Source organism: Patella vulgata, chromosome 7 (assembly GCF_932274485.2).
Source record: "Patella vulgata chromosome 7, xgPatVulg1.2, whole genome shotgun sequence".
NCBI lineage: Eukaryota > Metazoa > Mollusca > Gastropoda > Patellidae > Patella > Patella vulgata.
In genome coordinates, this window is record NC_065885.2 from 45,116,820 (window position 1) to 45,135,825 (window position 19,006).

Consider the following 19,006-nt stretch of genomic DNA (forward strand, 5'->3'; position numbering starts at 1 on the left):
GAATATTTTTAAATGGCTTTATAAAACCTCAAATCATTCCAGGGGGAATCAATGGGAATTGTACATGTCATCCACCACCTAGAGTATAGAAGTGTTACAAAGTTCACGAAGGTAGTTATAGGGTGTGTTTGACTCAAGCTAATTGCAGCACCTCAGCTTGCTAATCAGTTACAATGGTGGGTAAACTGTTGATGTCAAAAAAGTTTCAACTGTTCCTGGTTGTCATGTGGTACAAGCTCTCATGTTTTGCACAATCGCCTCAATTCCAGGGTGTTTGAAAATGTGCGATAATAACACCTCACCAATATGGTGTCTGCATGCTGACCACAACAAAGCTCTGTTCAATTAATAGGCTGTGATTTAGCCCAGAAAATCGTTTCATCTCGTCCCAGCAAATTCCGGGTGAAAATCTGACGCTTTGTTACATAATTTAACCATTGCACAATACGTCTTGCACTCGAATAACGTCTCGAACTATATTTGTCAAGTGTAGCCATAATCGGGTGAAAAAATCAAATTCTAAGCCAATCAGAAACCATAAAAGCAAAGATCCTCATAGGTCAAGGGTCAATAGCCATAAATAGACCAGTGAATACCTTTTATAAGACAGAACACGTTGGATTGTTTACATTTGTCTGAGAGAATTTCTCTGCAAATATGCCGGGATTACTGGATAATATCCCCTGTTAAATATTGCATTGACACGGTAAAGACGACTTACCCCTGATCTGTGGCATAAATATGGCCAATAATTAGGAAATAGCCCCAATGATTGAATGAATCTTTTATTTTCTTGAAACAAGTATTTCTTCAAAACTATTTCAGTGAAACAATATCCAAGAGAAATATATACTTAATAATACAGATGAAAACGATTTTGGCATGCTTGAAATACTGGTTCGGTCTTATAATTATATATAATGCTAAGAAAAAACAAAAATAATAATACCATGTGATCTGATCGATACAATTAATAATAATTCACCTTCATCAATTTTACTATTTTTTTAAAACGAGAAAACAATAGACTTATTATAAGAGTATATAGAGAGAGAAATGGGCTTTAACTTCCACTCGACACAAACTAGGTAATTTTGGTTCAATTTTATTCCAATAATTCACTTGCGTGTAGTGGTCTTTAGCAGTGGGAGGAAACCGGAGGACCAGGAGAAAACCCATGAGGTTGGACAGGCCACCCTTCTCCTTGTCAAGTACAACCGTGGAATCTAAACCACGCCAGTGGACTCAATGACAGACCTTATAATATGCTACCCATTCGGCACCACTGACAAGGGGAAACCGTCGGAAATGAATTAGAATAAAAAAGGAAAATAAAAACATATAGTAAGCATAAAGTGTCAAAATATAATATGAAAATTTATTGACATGTACAGTACATTTAAGTAAAACATATTTAAAATATGTAATATTAAAAAAACGCTTACAAAAATACATGTATACAGGTGTAGGCCTACTCACATAATTTCATCAATACCATCATCACTATTAAAATCAATGTCACTGTCAGCATATGTTTGGCTGTCACTTTTATATTCGAACAATATATACAAGAAAGTTTTCACTTGTAACAAGTACATCTATTACTGATCTATCTGTAAAAGTGTAATGCAGCTTGATTTACATTCACATTGAAAATTTTGTTTGGTGCTTGTTCTCTAGTCACCCTAACCCTGTCATTTGTTCAATAGAGTTTAACAAGAGGGGTTTAAATTTCCACAGCTACAGTCAGGCAACCTGGGAGGAATGCGCCAGAATATGCCCCCTTTTTGACTGGTGATGCAAAGGCAGATATAATTCTTCATACATATTTTTTTCAAAAAAAGTAAGTGCACTTGTACCAACTCATCTATTTCGGTTCTAATTTTCTAGATAACATTGGGGTTGGATGGCCGAATTGTTAGCACGTGCGCACTGTATCATAAAGCCTGTCATTGAGTCAACAGGCGTGGTTTCGAATCCCCGGTTGTACGTGACAAGGAGTAGGGTGGCCTGTCCAACCTCGTGGGTTTTCTCTGGGTCTCCCCTTTCCTCCCACTGTTAAAGACCCCAACGCGCAAGCGAATTATTGAAATAAAAAAATTAAACCATATGTAAGTCCCAAAATGACCTAGTTTGTGTCGAGTGGACGAGTGGACGTTAAACCCCATTTCTCTCTCTCCATAACAACTTGTTGGGTATGAGTACTGCACATTGTATTTCACCTCAATAATGATGACACAGTCTTAACCATAGTGGTCTTCTGTCTTTGACTGAGTGGACTTCCCTATTGGTCTGAGTGGTCTTGGGCGGAGTAGTCCTTGGTCTGGGTTGTCATGCATTTGGGAGAATATCTTCATTAGCTTGCATTTGCAAGAAAATGGGGAAAATGTTAAGATATGATCCGATCCCCTTAAACAAATTAACCAGACCTATTATTTTTTTTTTTTTTTTTTTTTTTTTTTTTCTCTCTGCTGCTGCTGCTTGTTTCTAAACATCACTTTCTTCAACAATTTAGGAATCGTGATAATGTTTCATACACAGTTTGGTAACGTGGAATGTGATAAGTAGGCCTAGTCTCTACCATACCCCAGTCCAGTGAGAGTTTTGTCTGCACATTCCTGACTGGAGTTCTGATTCAGCTTTGTCCAGCAAATCGGCATTTGTCTCCGGCACATTTCCATCTAATTTGATCCACTGGTTAGCACATACCTTAAATTTTTCCCAGCTTGTCGCAGTGAACGGTTTTAGCTCAGTGTTTTAAAATGTACTCGAGCTATGCAGTTTTACTTTAGCTATCCTTCCGCCATGTACCGTTAATATCAAAACGTAAACAAAGAGCAGGTGACCTTTCACCACATGACCTGTTGAACTTTTCGTCATGTATGTTTGATTGGCCAATTATGTCACGTGATCTGTTTAAACCGAGTCACCGCGAAATTCAAATAGCATTGCACATTGACAAGTAAGCCCATATTTAATTTACGTTTTCTATCAAACGTCAAAGAATTGATAAAAGAAAAGTTGTGTGTCAATACAAAGTAATACTAGAAGAATTAGATGATGTAGTTTTTTTTTCACCCGAAAATGGTCGGGACGGAGAAACAGAAGCAAGCTAGCTAGAAATTTCACACCACGGCCTATAACACTGCAGCACTATATAAGCAGCAGTCAAATGGCCAGTGCTCCAGAGTCAATTGAACAAAGCTCTCTTAAGTGTTCAGCATGCAGACAGCATTTTGGTGAGCTTTGGCAAACCACAATTTCTGAAAATTTTAAAATATTCCAGTTTCCAAAATTCATAGAATCCACCAAGTTAGCCAATCTGATAACTATTGATTCTTGGTTTATCTTTCAGTTATTGGACTTGGAGTCCCGACTTCTTAGAATTGAATGTAACAGAATGGCAACATTCTGAATCGTTTAAGATGTCTTTACACGCTGTATCTTCGCTCACTGTTGTATATGATGGGGCTAAAAGAAAAGTTAAAATAAATTCAGATTTCTTGTGTTTTGCTATGTCTCAAAAACATTACCAAAATGTCCTGCAAGTAGTCGAAACCGATAGAAAAGTACTCCCAAATATGCGAAAATGAAAATCTGAAATCTAAGATATGTATGAGATTTTAAACTAGCCGGTATATTATAGAATTCAACTGTGTTGGAGTTAATAAGTGCCTTATGACAATCCTGTTTGCAATAATAAACTGTATTTCTCATAAAATGCATTAATTGAGCAGGGGTTACTGACAAATTTTTGCAGGCTGCGGTGGACCCCCTAAATATCAACCAATCTGTCTAATTTTTTGCATGGATGGTTTTTCGGGAATAGGAACAGATTAGACAGGGGGTTCTGAAAATTTTCAAAAATCGAGTGGCTACAGTACACACACACGTCTGTTTAGGTCTTTGATGTACATTGCTCCATATAAATATTGTAATATGAAATCTTTTTATTTCTTCGACATCTGAATGCCTAAAAGTTCTTGAAAGTCGGCGAATCTGCTTTGGCTCAGCGACTCGAAGATTCGTACAATGCTATCACCCGTATCCACATGAATTCCGCAAAGTATCATGGTACCACACTTCTGTAGAATTCAGATTTTAAAATATCCGTAATAAATTGAATATCAGAACACGAATCACACTTGTGCATGGCACCGTATATACATGTACCATGTGCGAAGGACAGGTAACGCCACCTGGAATTCCCTTATCACATATCCGGACTATATTTACGCTACAAATTATATTTATTAAATCTATATATGAAATATTTTTCCTACCTGATTATTTGATTTTGAGATAAAATTGTCTACTTCCAAACTGTGTGAGTAACTGTAGCCCACGACAGAGCGATAAACAGTGCAAATGGCGGCTTTTCGCGGCATTTCTGTGCTTAATTTTTGCATTTAGAAACAAATAATTAAATGTACTTGACGAGGACGTGAGTATTGTGGTCAATTTACTGAACATCAACTAAATCAGGTAGTTTTATTTGCTACCTGTCAGATGAAAAAATCGCCTGTCGGCGACAAGTAGACAGGCAAACATTTCGAACCATGAAACTAGTTGTACTAGCAGCCTTAAAATACTTTAGTTTCTCTTTTATCAAAATTGTTTTTGAAAAAAATACTTTTAAAAGCCTGTAATCCTTCATGGTTCACCTGGTGCCGACGGGAATTGGCTTCAGCTGTTGTCCACAAGCGTCCATTAGATTATCGAAGTGCTCAATCAAATGATCTTAACAAAGCCTATCCATTACTCTAAGATAGACATTAGGCCGTGTTGAATTGATTCCTTGTTTCTCCTGCCACCACTCTGGCAATCATGTATCACCCGTATCCACATGAATTCCGCAAAGTATCATGGTACCACACTTCCGTACTAAATCGAATACTTCGCCGTTGAGTTGTAGAATTCAGATTTTAAAATATCCGTAATAAATTGAATATCAGAACACGAATCACACTTGTGCATGGCACCGTATATACATGTACCGCGTGCGAAGGACAGGTAACGCCACCTGGAATTCCCTTATCACATATCCGGACTATATTTACGCTACAAATTATATTTATTAAATCTATATATGAAATATTTTTCCTACCTGATTATTTGATTTTGAGATAAAATTGTCTACTTCCAAACTGTGTGAGTAACTGTAGCCCACGACAGAGCGATAAACAGTGCAAATGGCGGCTTTTCGCGGCATTTCTGTGCTTAATTTTTGCATTTAGAAATGAATAATTAAATGTACTTGACGAGGATGTGAGTATTGTGGTCAATTTACTGAACATCAACTAAATTCAGGTAGTTTTATTTGCTACCTGTCAGATGAAAAAATCGCCTGTCAGCGACAAGTAGACAGGCAAACATTTCGAACCATGAAACTAGTTGTACTAGCAGCCTTAAAATACTTTAGTTTCTCTTTTATCAAAATTTTTTTTGAAAAAAATACTTTTAAAAGCCTGTAATCCTTCATGGTTCACCTGGTGCCGACGGGAATGGGCTTCAGCTGTTGTCCACAAGCGTCCATTAGATTATCGAAGTGCTCAATCAAATGATCTTAACAAAGCCTATCCATTACTTTAAGATAGACATTAGGCCGAGTTGAATTGATTCCTTGTTTCTCCTGCCACCACTCTGGCAATCATGTGCGGTAGTGCGGTAAACACAACACAAAGTTGGTTTCAAAACACAAAGTTGTCTAGCATAATATCTATAGTCCGGGGGTTGTGTACCCTTTTTTATACGCCCACATTTTCATGTGGACATATTATGCCGTCGCCCTTGTCCGTCCGTTTGTGTACTCTCTACAGGTCACAATTCTTATCCGATTTTGACGAAACTTGAAATATAGGTTTATCCCCAAAAGATCTCGGCTGCTTTCGATATGTATACATTGGAATGCAAGTAAAAGATCCCTTGGCAGTTGGAATTCGATATAAGAGTAGGCGATAGTGCCACTGCCCGGGCAAAATTTCCCTCATAGCACACTGTATGGCGAATGCCCGTCTTCATTAGCCCAGCATAGGAGCAGAACAGTAGGACGTTAAACCCCATTTCATTTCATTTTATGTTATGTTTATAGATGGATTATCTCATTACTACTATTATCTCTAATCTCTGTCATAGCTGACCATTGTTAACTTACTATAGATAATCCGTCCTGGGAGCCAAGTTGTGGTGTAAGTCTACTACCTAATATTTGGTTGAATGGCTGTATTAAATACTACCTGGTCATAGAATACGTGAAAACCCCTAGGGGGTGTCATACCATATAAGTTTGATCAAAACTTACGCCCCCCATCTTGGCACTTTTTGTAATTTTTGCCTGGTCTTTTTCGGAAGTCTTAAAAGAATTCTGCATCAACCCTTTGACCAAAATATGTACTCCTGTATATAATGTATATTTACCTGTATATAAGCTGATATGGAAATGGAATACCGCTTGTCATTATTGAGCTACACCTACCCGCACCTACGGACTTGATGAATGTTGGGGGGGGGGAGAGAACCCCTGAAATTGCCTTAAAAAATGGCAGGTTACAGACAGCGGCGGGCGGTAATTGATTGCGAGAGGCAACAGAGCAGAACTTATCATGTAGCCCCCCTCCCCCCAGAAAATTGGGAAAATCTGTCGTTTACAAACCTGTTTTCCTGCTATTCGACCCCGTGAATACAGTAAGTTCAATGTGGTCTAATATAGCCAAATTTAGGTGACTGACTTGAATTCCAATCAACCAATCAACCATTTACAGTCAACTGAGATGGATACTTTTGAAAATTTAATTGCCACAAACATTTTCCTGCTATTCCAGCACGTGAATACAGCAACTTCAATGTGGGCCAATATAGCCTACCTTAGGTGGCTGACCTAAATCCAAAACAAGCACTCAATCGTCGCAGGGTATGAGTGCCTTGCCCTCCCTGGAAAAAATTTGAAAATTTATTATGTTTTTCTGCTATTCTAGTCTGTGAGTTAAGGAACTTAAAAGTTTCCTATCGTTTCGGAACCGAAATCCCACTATGTCGACCTGAATTCCAACCATCCAATTGAACTGTTCCAGCTGCATTCACAAAATGCCGGAAAAATGTTGCACAAAGGAGAGTGACTCCAAACAAAATGTTTTAATCCATAGTCAATTAAAAGAAAAGTAAAATTTGTGTTTTATATTTTGGGCACTTTCTTTAGCTAACTAGATGAAATATAATTTTTGTTTTCACATTTGCCCGAAAAGTCAGATGTGCCCCCGCCCCCGCCTTGTTACATGCCAACAAAAATTCACATTAATTGCTTGGACATAATCACAATAGGCTGTAGTTTCGTGAATTTGTCTCCTATTTCCAAAATTAATACATTTCTTAATTGTCTTAACTTACATATTACAGATTTCCATTTCCAAATTTGAAAATGTTACATACTTTTTTGGAAAGTGTTTCAATGTTTACCTTACCAAAACTTTTCACAAATTTTGTTTTTTCAGCTTGAAGAAAGACTAGAAAAAACAAAACATGAACTACAGACTAGTACCAATAAAACAGAAGATGAACAACAAAAAACAAAACAGTAAGTGGAATTTTTTATGCGCCCAAAATTTCATGTGGACTTAAAATGCTGTCACCCCTGTCCGGATCTACGTTCAAAATCGAAAAAAAAAAAGTAGGTCAGATTGCCTTGATTTTTTTTTTCTGTACTACTAGATAAGACACTACTGATGCATACACAAAATATGAAGTGCCACCATCTTGAAACGTGGAAAATCCCGAAGGCTTTTACGATATTTTACTTACAGACATAGCAGAATTTTGATTTATGTCAACTGATGGTCGCCATTTTGAATTGAATATGAAAAATAGTGAAAAATCCACATTAATGGGCTTGAAAATAAACACAATAGGCCATAGTTTAATGAATGTGTCTCCTATTTCTGAAATGAATACATTTCTGGATAGCCTGGCTCAGGGTAGAAGTTTTGGTATTTTGAAAATGCAAAATTGCGAAATTCCATTTTGAAGTATTTCGTGCCGAAAGAGTTCTTTACTGGACAGTTTGTTTTCTTAATTTACCGCCATTTCAGCTCATTTTCTGTTCCTTACCATTTTAAATTAACGGCTTGATCAATTTTTCTGGAACAGGAATTTAATCCGATCCAGCAATATCTCCCTTTATTTTTCAGATTATTTTTCCGCCTGAGTGAACACTCTACAGGGCACAATTTCTATCTGATTTTGACGAAACTAGAAATATAGGTCTATCTCCCAAAGATCTCGGTTGCTTTCAATATTGGCATGTATCGGACCATAACTTCATTGTACGAAATGAAAAATGAAAAATTGGTAGTCGTTTCATCCAATTTATATTGATACAATTACATATAATGTTTGACTTTTACTGTCTGCTTAACACACTACTGAATTGCTGCATATTAAAACCGTATTGAAACTACGTTTTTTAAGGCTCAATACAGAAATTCCCATTTACAGTGACACAAACTCGATGTCACATGGAATTCTTCGCCTTCCATATTAGGAATGGCTTACTACGAAATGTGTAAAATGGTTGATTTTGGCGCGAAATAGCTGTCAACAGCCACATACGTCAATAACAGACATGATAATATCACGGAACTTTATAATACATGGACTGAATGCATGCCGCACGAGACGGGGGATTGGCGATGTTACAAGCAATAAACAACCAATGTAATTTTGATAAAGTAATAGTTTTGAAAGAAGACAATTCTCCAACAATATAATCAAAAGATTCCCTCACAAATTCCTCATGTATAAAATAATTTTAAATCCAGTTGTATTTTGTTATTTAATTCATAATCAGAATGTGACGATACTGTGTCCGAGACGCGAATAAACAGTTCCCAAACCGGACATTACCAGTCAGGAGGCTCTTTTTTTCTCCTCCCTTTTTTAAAGACACATGGTCTTTATTTGTACCGTCTTGTGTGGGTTCTCTTGTTGTTTTCCGTCAATATGATTATCGCTATATATGTTAAAACATTATGTACGGGAATTGTTGTACTAGTGAATTGTAAACAGTCTGTTTGTGAACAGTCTACAGGTCACAATTTTTATCCGATTTCAATGAAACTTGAAATATAGGTTTATCACTCTAGGTTTATCCCCAATAGATCTCGGTTCCTTTCGATATTGGCATCTATCGGACCGTAACTTCATGGATTAAGGCCCCTGATTGCACGAAAAATCACATTTTTGGCTTGTGAACACTGTAGAGGTCACAATTTTTATCCGATTTTGTTGAAACTTGAAATGTTAGTTTATAACCCAAAGATCTCGGTCCTTTCGATATTCGCGCATATCGGACCGTAACTTCCTGAATAATGGCCCCTGATTGTACGTAAAAACGCGTTTTTTGGCTTGTGGACCCTATAGAGGTCATAATTTTTATCCGATTTAAAAAAACGTATTATTATATCACCGTTAAACCCTAAGGACGGTCGAAACTGACAGACAAAATGGCTGCCGTATGTTCTCAAATAGCGTAAAAATATGGTATATCAAGGTTGTGGACCCTATAGAGGTCACAATTTTTATCCGATTTTGTTGAAACTGAAATGTAAGTTTATAACACAAAGATCTTGATTCCTTTCGATATTCGCGCATATCGGACCGTAACTTCATGAATTATGGCCCCTGATTGTACGCAAAAACGCGTTTTTTGGCTTGTGGACCTTATAGAGGTCATAATTTTTATCCGATTTAAAAAAAAGTGTTAATATATCACCGTTACACCCTAAGGACGACGGAGTTCGAATTTCGTGAAAATTGGCCCAAGACTGACTGACAAAATGGCCGCCCCTTGTTCTCAAATTCCATTTTGAAGTATTTCGTGCCGAAAGAGTTCTTTACTGGACAGTTTGTTTTCTTAATTTACCGCCATTTCAGCTCATTTTCTGTTCCTTACCATTTTAAATTAACGGCTTGATCAATTTTTCTGGAACAGGAATTTAATCCGATCCAGCAATATCTCCCTTTATTTTTCAGATTATTTTTCCGCCTGAGTGAACACTCTACAGGGCACAATTTCTATCTGATTTTGACGAAACTAGAAATATAGGTCTATCTCCCAAAGATCTCGGTTGCTTTCAATATTGGCATGTATCGGACCATAACTTCATTGTACGAAATGAAAAATGAAAAATTGGTAGTCGTTTCATCCAATTTATATTGATACAATTACATATAATGTTTGACTTTTACTGTCTGCTTAACACACTACTGAATTGCTGCATATTAAAACCGTATTGAAACTACGTTTTTTAAGGCTCAATACAGAAATTCCCATTTACAGTGACACAAACTCGATGTCACATGGAATTCTTCGCCTTCCATATTAGGAATGGCTTACTACGAAATGTGTAAAATGGTTGATTTTGGCGCGAAATAGCTGTCAACAGCCACATACGTCAATAACAGACATGATAATATCACGGAACTTTATAATACATGGACTGAATGCATGCCGCACGAGACGGGGGATTGGCGATGTTACAAGCAATAAACAACCAATGTAATTTTGATAAAGTAATAGTTTTGAAAGAAGACAATTCTCCAACAATATAATCAAAAGATTCCCTCACAAATTCCTCATGTATAAAATAATTTTAAATCCAGTTGTATTTTGTTATTTAATTCATAATCAGAATGTGACGATACTGTGTCCGAGACGCGAATAAACAGTTCCCAAACCGGACATTACCAGTCAGGAGGCTCTTTTTTTCTCCTCCCTTTTTTAAAGACACATGGTCTTTATTTGTACCGTCTTGTGTGGGTTCTCTTGTTGTTTTCCGTCAATATGATTATCGCTATATATGTTAAAACATTATGTACGGGAATTGTTGTACTAGTGAATTGTAAACAGTCTGTTTGTGAACAGTCTACAGGTCACAATTTTTATCCGATTTCAATGAAACTTGAAATATAGGTTTATCACTCTAGGTTTATCCCCAATAGATCTCGGTTCCTTTCGATATTGGCATCTATCGGACCGTAACTTCATGGATTAAGGCCCCTGATTGCACGAAAAATCACATTTTTGGCTTGTGAACACTGTAGAGGTCACAATTTTTATCCGATTTTGTTGAAACTTGAAATGTTAGTTTATAACCCAAAGATCTCGGTCCTTTCGATATTCGCGCATATCGGACCGTAACTTCCTGAATAATGGCCCCTGATTGTACGTAAAAACGCGTTTTTTGGCTTGTGGACCCTATAGAGGTCATAATTTTTATCCGATTTAAAAAAACGTATTATTATATCACCGTTAAACCCTAAGGACGGTCGAAACTGACAGACAAAATGGCTGCCGTATGTTCTCAAATAGCGTAAAAATATGGTATATCAAGGTTGTGGACCCTATAGAGGTCACAATTTTTATCCGATTTTGTTGAAACTGAAATGTAAGTTTATAACACAAAGATCTTGATTCCTTTCGATATTCGCGCATATCGGACCGTAACTTCATGAATTATGGCCCCTGATTGTACGCAAAAACGCGTTTTTTGGCTTGTGGACCTTATAGAGGTCATAATTTTTATCAGATTTAAAAAAAAGTGTTAATATATCACCGTTACACCCTAAGGACGACGGAGTTCGAATTTCGTGAAAATTGGCCCAAGACTGACTGACAAAATGGCCGCCCCTTGTTCTCAAATAGCGTAAAAATATGGTATATCAAGGTTGTGGACCCTATAGAGGTCACAATTTTTATCCGATTTTGTTGAAACTTGAAATGTAAGTTTATAACTCAAAGATCTTGGTTCCTTTCGATATTTGCGCATATCGAATTGTAATTTCCTGAATTATGGCCCTTGATTGTAGGAAAAATCACTTTCGTTTAGCTGGTTTTCTATCCATCTCTCGAAAATGTGGGCGTATACTGCCTGGCAGCCGCTGGTTAATTAGCAGTTAAAGCTGTGGGGGTAAGTCAGAACGCAGGGATGTCTACTCTTACTCAGTCTAATGCGTAACTAAATATCAAAACTAATGACTTGGTACATGTTGTTTATTGCCAATTTAAAAAATGTATTCCAACATCTCTTTATCTCAAACCCAAAGAAATGTATTAAAATAATATACGGTCAGCTATTCAGTGCTCATGCATATCAACAATCACAAGGGAAAACCCCTGTAACACAGTACAGACAATGACATTATTAGCCAACGAAAGAAACATTTATTTTACATTATTATAGAATTTATACGGCATCCGATTAATCGGCACCGATACGATTTTTGGCTAGCCGATTAACCGATTCAAGAATTTTGTAATAGTGACAACACTAGTTTATATCCCAAAGATTTTGGTTCCTTTCGATATTCGCGCATATCAGATTGTAACTCCTGAATTATAGACCCTGTTTTCCAAAAATCGCATTTTTAGCTTGTGGTCCCTCTAGAGGTCACAATTATTACCCGATTTAAAAAAACGTTTGAATATATCACTGTTACACCATAATGTTTGATGAGTTCAAATTTTGTGAAAATTGGGCCAAAACTGCCGGACAAAATGGCCGCCCCTCGTATGCAAATAGTGTAAACATCTGGTATATCAAGGTTGTGGACCCTTTAGAGGTCGCAAATTTGATCCGATTTTAATGAAACTTGGAATACATATTTATAACCCAAAGATCTTGGTTCCTTTCGATATTCATGCATATCGGATTGTAACTTCCTGAATTATGGCCCTTGATTGTACAAAAAATCACGTTTTTAGCTTGTTGTCCCTTTAGATGTCACAATTTTTATCAGATTTTAAAAAAATGTGTAAACATATCACCGTTACACCCTAAGATATTAGTTCCTTTTGATAATCGCGCATATCAGAATGTAACTTCCTGGATTATGGCCCCTGATTGTTCGAAAAATCACATTTTTAGCTTGTGGATTCTCTAGAGGTCACAATTTTTTTTTCCAATTTTAAAAAACGTTTAAATATACATGTATCACCATTTCACCATAATCAAGGTTGAATTCAAATTTCGCGAAAATTGAAATGAAACTGCCCAACAAAATGGCTGCTCTTTGTGTGCAAATTGTGTAAAAGTATGTAATACGAAGGTTGTGCCCTGGCAGCCGCTGGTTTCTTTTCAAGATTTTTATACGCCCAGATTTTCATGTGGACGTATTATGCCGTTTCCCCTGTCCGTCCGGACGTCTGTCCGTCCGTCCACAATTGTTTGTGGACTCTCTACAGGTCACAATTCTTATCCGATTTTGACGAAACTTGAAATATAGGTTCATCCCCTAAAGATCTCGGCTGCTTTCGATATTGGCATGTATCGGATCAAAACTTCATGGATTATGGCCCCTGATTGTACGAAAAATCACGTTTTTAGCTTGTGGACCCTATAGAGGTCACAATTTTTATCCAATTTATTTGAAACTTGAAATGTAAGTTTATAACCTAAAGATCTCGGTTCCTTTCGATATTCGCGCATATCGGACCGTAACTTTCTGAATTATGGCCCCTGATTGTACGAAAAATCGCGTTTTTAGCTTGTGGACCCTATAGAGGTCATAATTTTTATCCGATTTAAAAAAACGTATTTTTGTATCACCGTTACACCCTAATGATGGCTGAGTTTGAATTTCGTGAAAATCGGCCCAAAATTGACAGACAAAATGGCCGCCGTTCGTTCTAAAATAGCGTAAAAATATGGTATATCAAGGTTGTGGACCCTATAGAGGTCACAATTTTTATCCGATTTTGTTGAAAATTGAAATGTAGGTTTATAACCCAAAGATCTCGGTTCATTTCGATATTCGCGTATATCGGACCGTAACTTCTTGAATTATGGCCCCTGATTGTACGAAAAATCGCGTTTTTAGCATGTGGACCATATAGAGGTCATAATTTTTATATGATTTAAAAAAACGTATTATTATATCACCGTTACACCCTAAGGAAGGTTGAGTTCGAATTTCGTGAAAATCGGCCCAAAATTGACAGACAAAATGGCCGCCGTTCGTTCTCAAATAGCGTAAAAATATGGTATATCAAGGTTGTGGACCCTATGGAGGTCACAATTTTTATCCGATTTTGTTGAAACTTTAAATGTAAATTTATAATCCAAAGATCTCGGTTCCTTTCGCTATTTGTGCATATCAGACCGTAACTTCCTGAATTATGGCCCCTGATTGTACGAAAAATCGCGTTTTTAGCTTGTGGACCCTATAGAGGTCATAATTTTTATCCGATTTAAAAAAACGTATTATTATCACCGTTACTCCCTAAGGAAGGTTGAGTTCGAATTTCGTGAAAATCGACTCAAAATTGACAGACAAAATGGCTGCCGTTCGTTCTCAAATAGCGTAAAAATATGGTATATCAAGGTTGTGGACCTTATAGAGGTCACAATTTTTATCCGATTTTGTTGAAACTTGAAATGTAACTTTATAACCCAAAGATCTCGGTTCCTTTCGATATTTGCGCATATCAGACTGTAACTTCCTGAATGATGGCCCCTGTTTGTACGAAAAATCGCGTTTTTAGCTTGTGGACCCTATAGAGGTCATAATTTTTATCCGATTTAAAAAAACGTATTATTATATCACCGTTACACCCTAAGGACGACTGAGTTCGAATTTCGTGCAAATCGGCCCAAATTGACAGACAAAATGGCCGCCGTTCGTTCTCAAATAGCGTAAAAATTTGGTATATCAAGGTTGTGGACCCTATGGAGGTCACAAATTTTTATCCGATTTTGTTGAAACTTGAAATGTAACTTTATAACCCAAAGATCTCGGTTCCTTTTGATATTTGCGCATATTGGATCGTAACTTCCTGAATTATGGCTCCTGATTGTACGAAAATACACGTTTTTAGCTTGTGGACCAATAGAGGTCATAATTTGTATCCGATTTAAAAAAAAACTGTATTATTATATCACCGTTACACCCTAAGGACGACTGAGTTCGAATTTCGTGGAAATCGGCACAAAACTGACAGATAAAATTGCCGCCCTTCGTTCTCAAATAGCGTAAAAATAGGGTATATCAAAGTTGTGGACCCTATAGAAGTCACAATTTTTATCCGATTTTGTTGAAACTTGAAATGTAAGTTTATAACACAAAGATCTTGGTTCCTTTCGATATTTGCGCATATCAAATTGTAATTTCCTGAATTATGGCCCTTGATTGTAGGAAAAATCACTTTCTTCTTAGCTTGTTCTCTATCCATCTCTCGAAAATGTGGGCGTATCCTGCCTGGCAGCCGCTGGTTATATAACCCATGACATGTGACAGGAAGTGGCCATGAATATGAAAGCTTTCATATCTGCCTGGCAGATATAGTTAACCTTTCATATTTCATATGAAAGCTTATTGTTAGTGTTAAAGGCTTTCAGGTTTATGGTATTTTGGTTATCAAAAGGTATGTCAGGTGTATCCTTCTTTGTAGCTTGTGGTAAAACTTGTGTATACGATCCTTGTAGTGTATTTGATTCTGATTTGACTGTTTTTAACTTAATACGTACAGAGCTTTGGGTTGTAACTTGACTAATGTTTGGCTGTGATGCGTTCTGGAACAGTGAAAAGCCAGTCACCTGGAAAGAAGACAGCTTTTGCGGAGGTCAGATTGTGGTCAATATTGTCAATGGCACGGAATGTAAAGAGATCTTTAAATAGTTTGGGAGGGGTGACATTTCTTTCTTCTGAAAACCTCTCACATAGAGCATTATTTGTTGCTGTTTTTATACAAAATGGCTGCCGTTCGTTCTCAAATAGCGTAAAAATATGGTATATCAAGGTTGTGGACCTTATAAAGGTCACAATTTTTATCCGATTTTGTTGAAACTTGAAATGTAAGTTTATAACCCAAAGATCTCGATTCCTTTCGATATTTGCGCATATCAGACTGTAACTTCCTGAATTATGGCCCCTGTTTGTACGTAAAATCGCGTTTTTAGCTTGTGGACCCTATAGAGGTCATAATTTTTATCCGATTTAAAAAACCGTATTATTATATCACCGTTACACCCTAAGGACGGCTGAGTTTGAATTTCGTGAAAATCAGCCCAAAATTGACAGACAAAATGGCCGCCGTTCGTTCTCAAATAGCATAAAAATATGGTATATCAAGGTTGTGGACCCTATAGAGGTCACAATTTTTATCCGATTTTGTTGAATCTTGAAATGTAAGTTTATAACCCAAAGATCTCTGTTCCTTTCGATATATGCGCATATCGGACCGTAACTTCCTGAATTATGGCCCCTGATTGTACAAAAAATCACGTTTTTAGCTTGTGGTCCCTTTAGAGGTCACAATTTTTATCCGATTTTGTTGAAACTTGAAATGTAAGTTTATAACCCAAAGATCTCAGTTCCTTTCGATATTTGCGCATATCGGACCGTAACTTCCTGAATTATGGCCCCTGATTGTACGAAAAATCTTGTTTTTAGCTTGTGGACCCTATAGAAGTCATAATTTTTATCCGATTTAAAAAAACGTATTATTATATAACCGTTATACGCTAAGGGCGGCTGAGTTCGAATTTCATGGACTCTCTACAGGTCACAATTCTTATCCGATTTCGGCGAAACTTGAAATATAGGTTTATCCCCAAAAGATCTTGGCTGCTTTCGATATTGGCATGTATCGGATCGAAACTTCATGGATTATGGCCCCTGTTTGTACGAAAAAACACGTTTTTAGCTTGTGGACCCTATAGAGGTCACAATTTTTATCCGATTTTGTTGAAACTTGAAATGTAAGTTTATAACCCAAAGATCTCAGTTCCTTTCGATATTTGCGCATATCGGACAGTAACTTCCTGAATTATGGCCCCTGATTGTACGAAAAATCTTGTTTTTAGCTTGTGGACCCTATAGAAGTCATAATTTTTATCCGATTTAAAAAACCGTTCTATTATATCACCGTTACACCTTAAGGACGAATGAGTTCGAATTTCGTGAAAATCGGCCCAAATTGACAGACAAAATGGCCGCCGTTCGTTCTCAAATAGCGTAAAAATTGGGTATATCAAGGTTGTGGACCCTATGGAGGTCACAATTTTTATCCGATTTTGTTGAAACTTGAAATGTAAGTTTATAACCCAAAGATCTTGGTTCCTTTTGATATTTGCGCATATCGGACCGTAACTTCCTGAATTATGGCCCCTGATTGTACGAAAAATCGCGTTTTTAGCTTGTGGACCCGATAGAGGTCATAATTTTTATCCGATTTAAAAAAAAAACGTATTATTATATCACCGTTACACCCTAAGGACGACTGAGTTCGAATTTCGTGGAAATCGGCCCAAAACTGACAGATAAAATGGCCGCCCTTCGTTCTCAAATAGCGTAAAAATAGGGTATATCAAAGTTGTGGACCCTATAGAAGTCACAATTTTTATCCGATTTTGTTGAAACTTGAAATGTAAGTTTATAACACAAAGATCTTGGTTCCTTTTGATATTTGCACATATCGGACCATAACGTCCTGAATTATGGCTCCTGATTGTACGAAAAATCACGTTTTTAGCTTGTTCTCTATCCAAACAACCAAGGAGTAAAATTGATTTATTCCAATCAATTTATATACGAGTCAAGAGTATTACCTTTAACCATGTACGAGTTTGCTTCTGAACGGGTTAACTGACACTCGTTCAACTTGTAAATTCCAAATACAAACTGCTTACCATTCCGTTTCCAATAATTATCACAGACACAAATATTAATTTTGATTGTTTTATCCATCAACACACAGACACAGAGTAAACACATCTAACAACAAGATCTTATGAATTCGAGCCTCTTCAATAGTTATAAAGCACATCAAAAAGTGTAGAATAAATTGCCTAACAGAAAAATCATGCTTTATAAGTTGTTAAAGGGGCGTGGGGCTATTTAAGGAATGACGTTTGTGCACAATACAAAGAAATAATTACCACCGGTGTAAGGAATATTTTTGACAGAATATGTCAACTGCAAATATGACTAAACATCAGTTTGTTCAGAAGACGCTCTGCATGCTCGAACTTTCAAGTCTGTACCGATTCTAAAAAATTAAACAATCCCACATATCCACATTCCTAAAAACAGGAATTTTCACGTAACAAAGTAATCACAATTACTCGTTACAAATTGGTATTACATGTAACGGGTGGATTGGGGGTCTGGCCAAATCGCGACGAATAACTTCTTAGTTAGTCATATTGTAAGTGTAACTGTATTTTCTTTATTTTGACATTCTGATAATTGAGAAACCATTTGAGTAATAAATACAGGTTATTGAATGGACTGAAGCTTCATGTAAAATCACAAATACATCGACATCTCTTTTCAAAATTTGTAATTATTTCTACTGACAATTAAGAATAAAAGTCATATTGTTGTTAAAGTGGTGTCATCAATCGGTTTCTTTTGATGTTACGTGTCAATTCTCATTATGAAACTTTGATTGACAGTATGCATCCACCAGACTCTTTGGTGCCGAAATGAAAAAGTCAGCAAGGTATTATCGGACTAATAGGTATCCATGGTATTCAGAATTCGTTCAAGCAAAAATGAACCAAGAATGTTTTACAATCAACAATGCTGATTGTTAGCCATTTTCTAACATTTTTTCCAAGTTGAAACTATATGCTTGACGATTTTTGCACAAAGCTTAAATTATTGTCACAGGTAAATGCCAAAATTTCTATCGAAGACATTAAATCCAAAGAGCTATTTCTGCCTAGAAAGTATGGCAGCACGAACTTAGTAAAATTTTATGATTGGCGTCGCAATTCAGTCTGAAGAACAGTTCCGTTCGACTTTTTAATTCCACCTTACTTGTTGTTCTGTAACCCCTAATCTAAAATGCTCTTTCGATCTCATCTAATATAGTACATGCCACAAAAACATCGAATTAACTTATTTATGATATCCCCATTCTTAAATCGAATTCCAACTGCCAAGGGATCTTTTACGTGCACGCCAATGTGTACACGGGACCTCGTTTTTTTGTCCCATCTGAACGACTAGA

The 19,006-nt window shown here is 36.7% G+C and overlaps 1 protein-coding gene across 9 annotated transcripts in view; it reads left to right on the top strand.

Moving 5' to 3' along the window:
• The window catches only part of LOC126828382 (trichohyalin), a 183,168-nt gene that overhangs the window by 54,976 nt on the left and 109,186 nt on the right, over positions 1 to 19,006 (top strand). For 6 of the 9 annotated variants that reach the window (XR_008788842.1, XR_008788841.1, XR_008788840.1 and 3 more), the window contains exon 3: positions 7,488 to 7,570. Coding sequence is in view for 3 of the 9 variants with exons in the window: in XM_056102459.1 (XP_055958434.1) it covers positions 7,488 to 7,570 (83 nt within the window). In the remaining 6 variants the exon portion in view is untranslated. The other 3 variants (XR_007683009.1, XR_007683011.1, XR_007683012.1) reach the window with 3 other exon arrangements.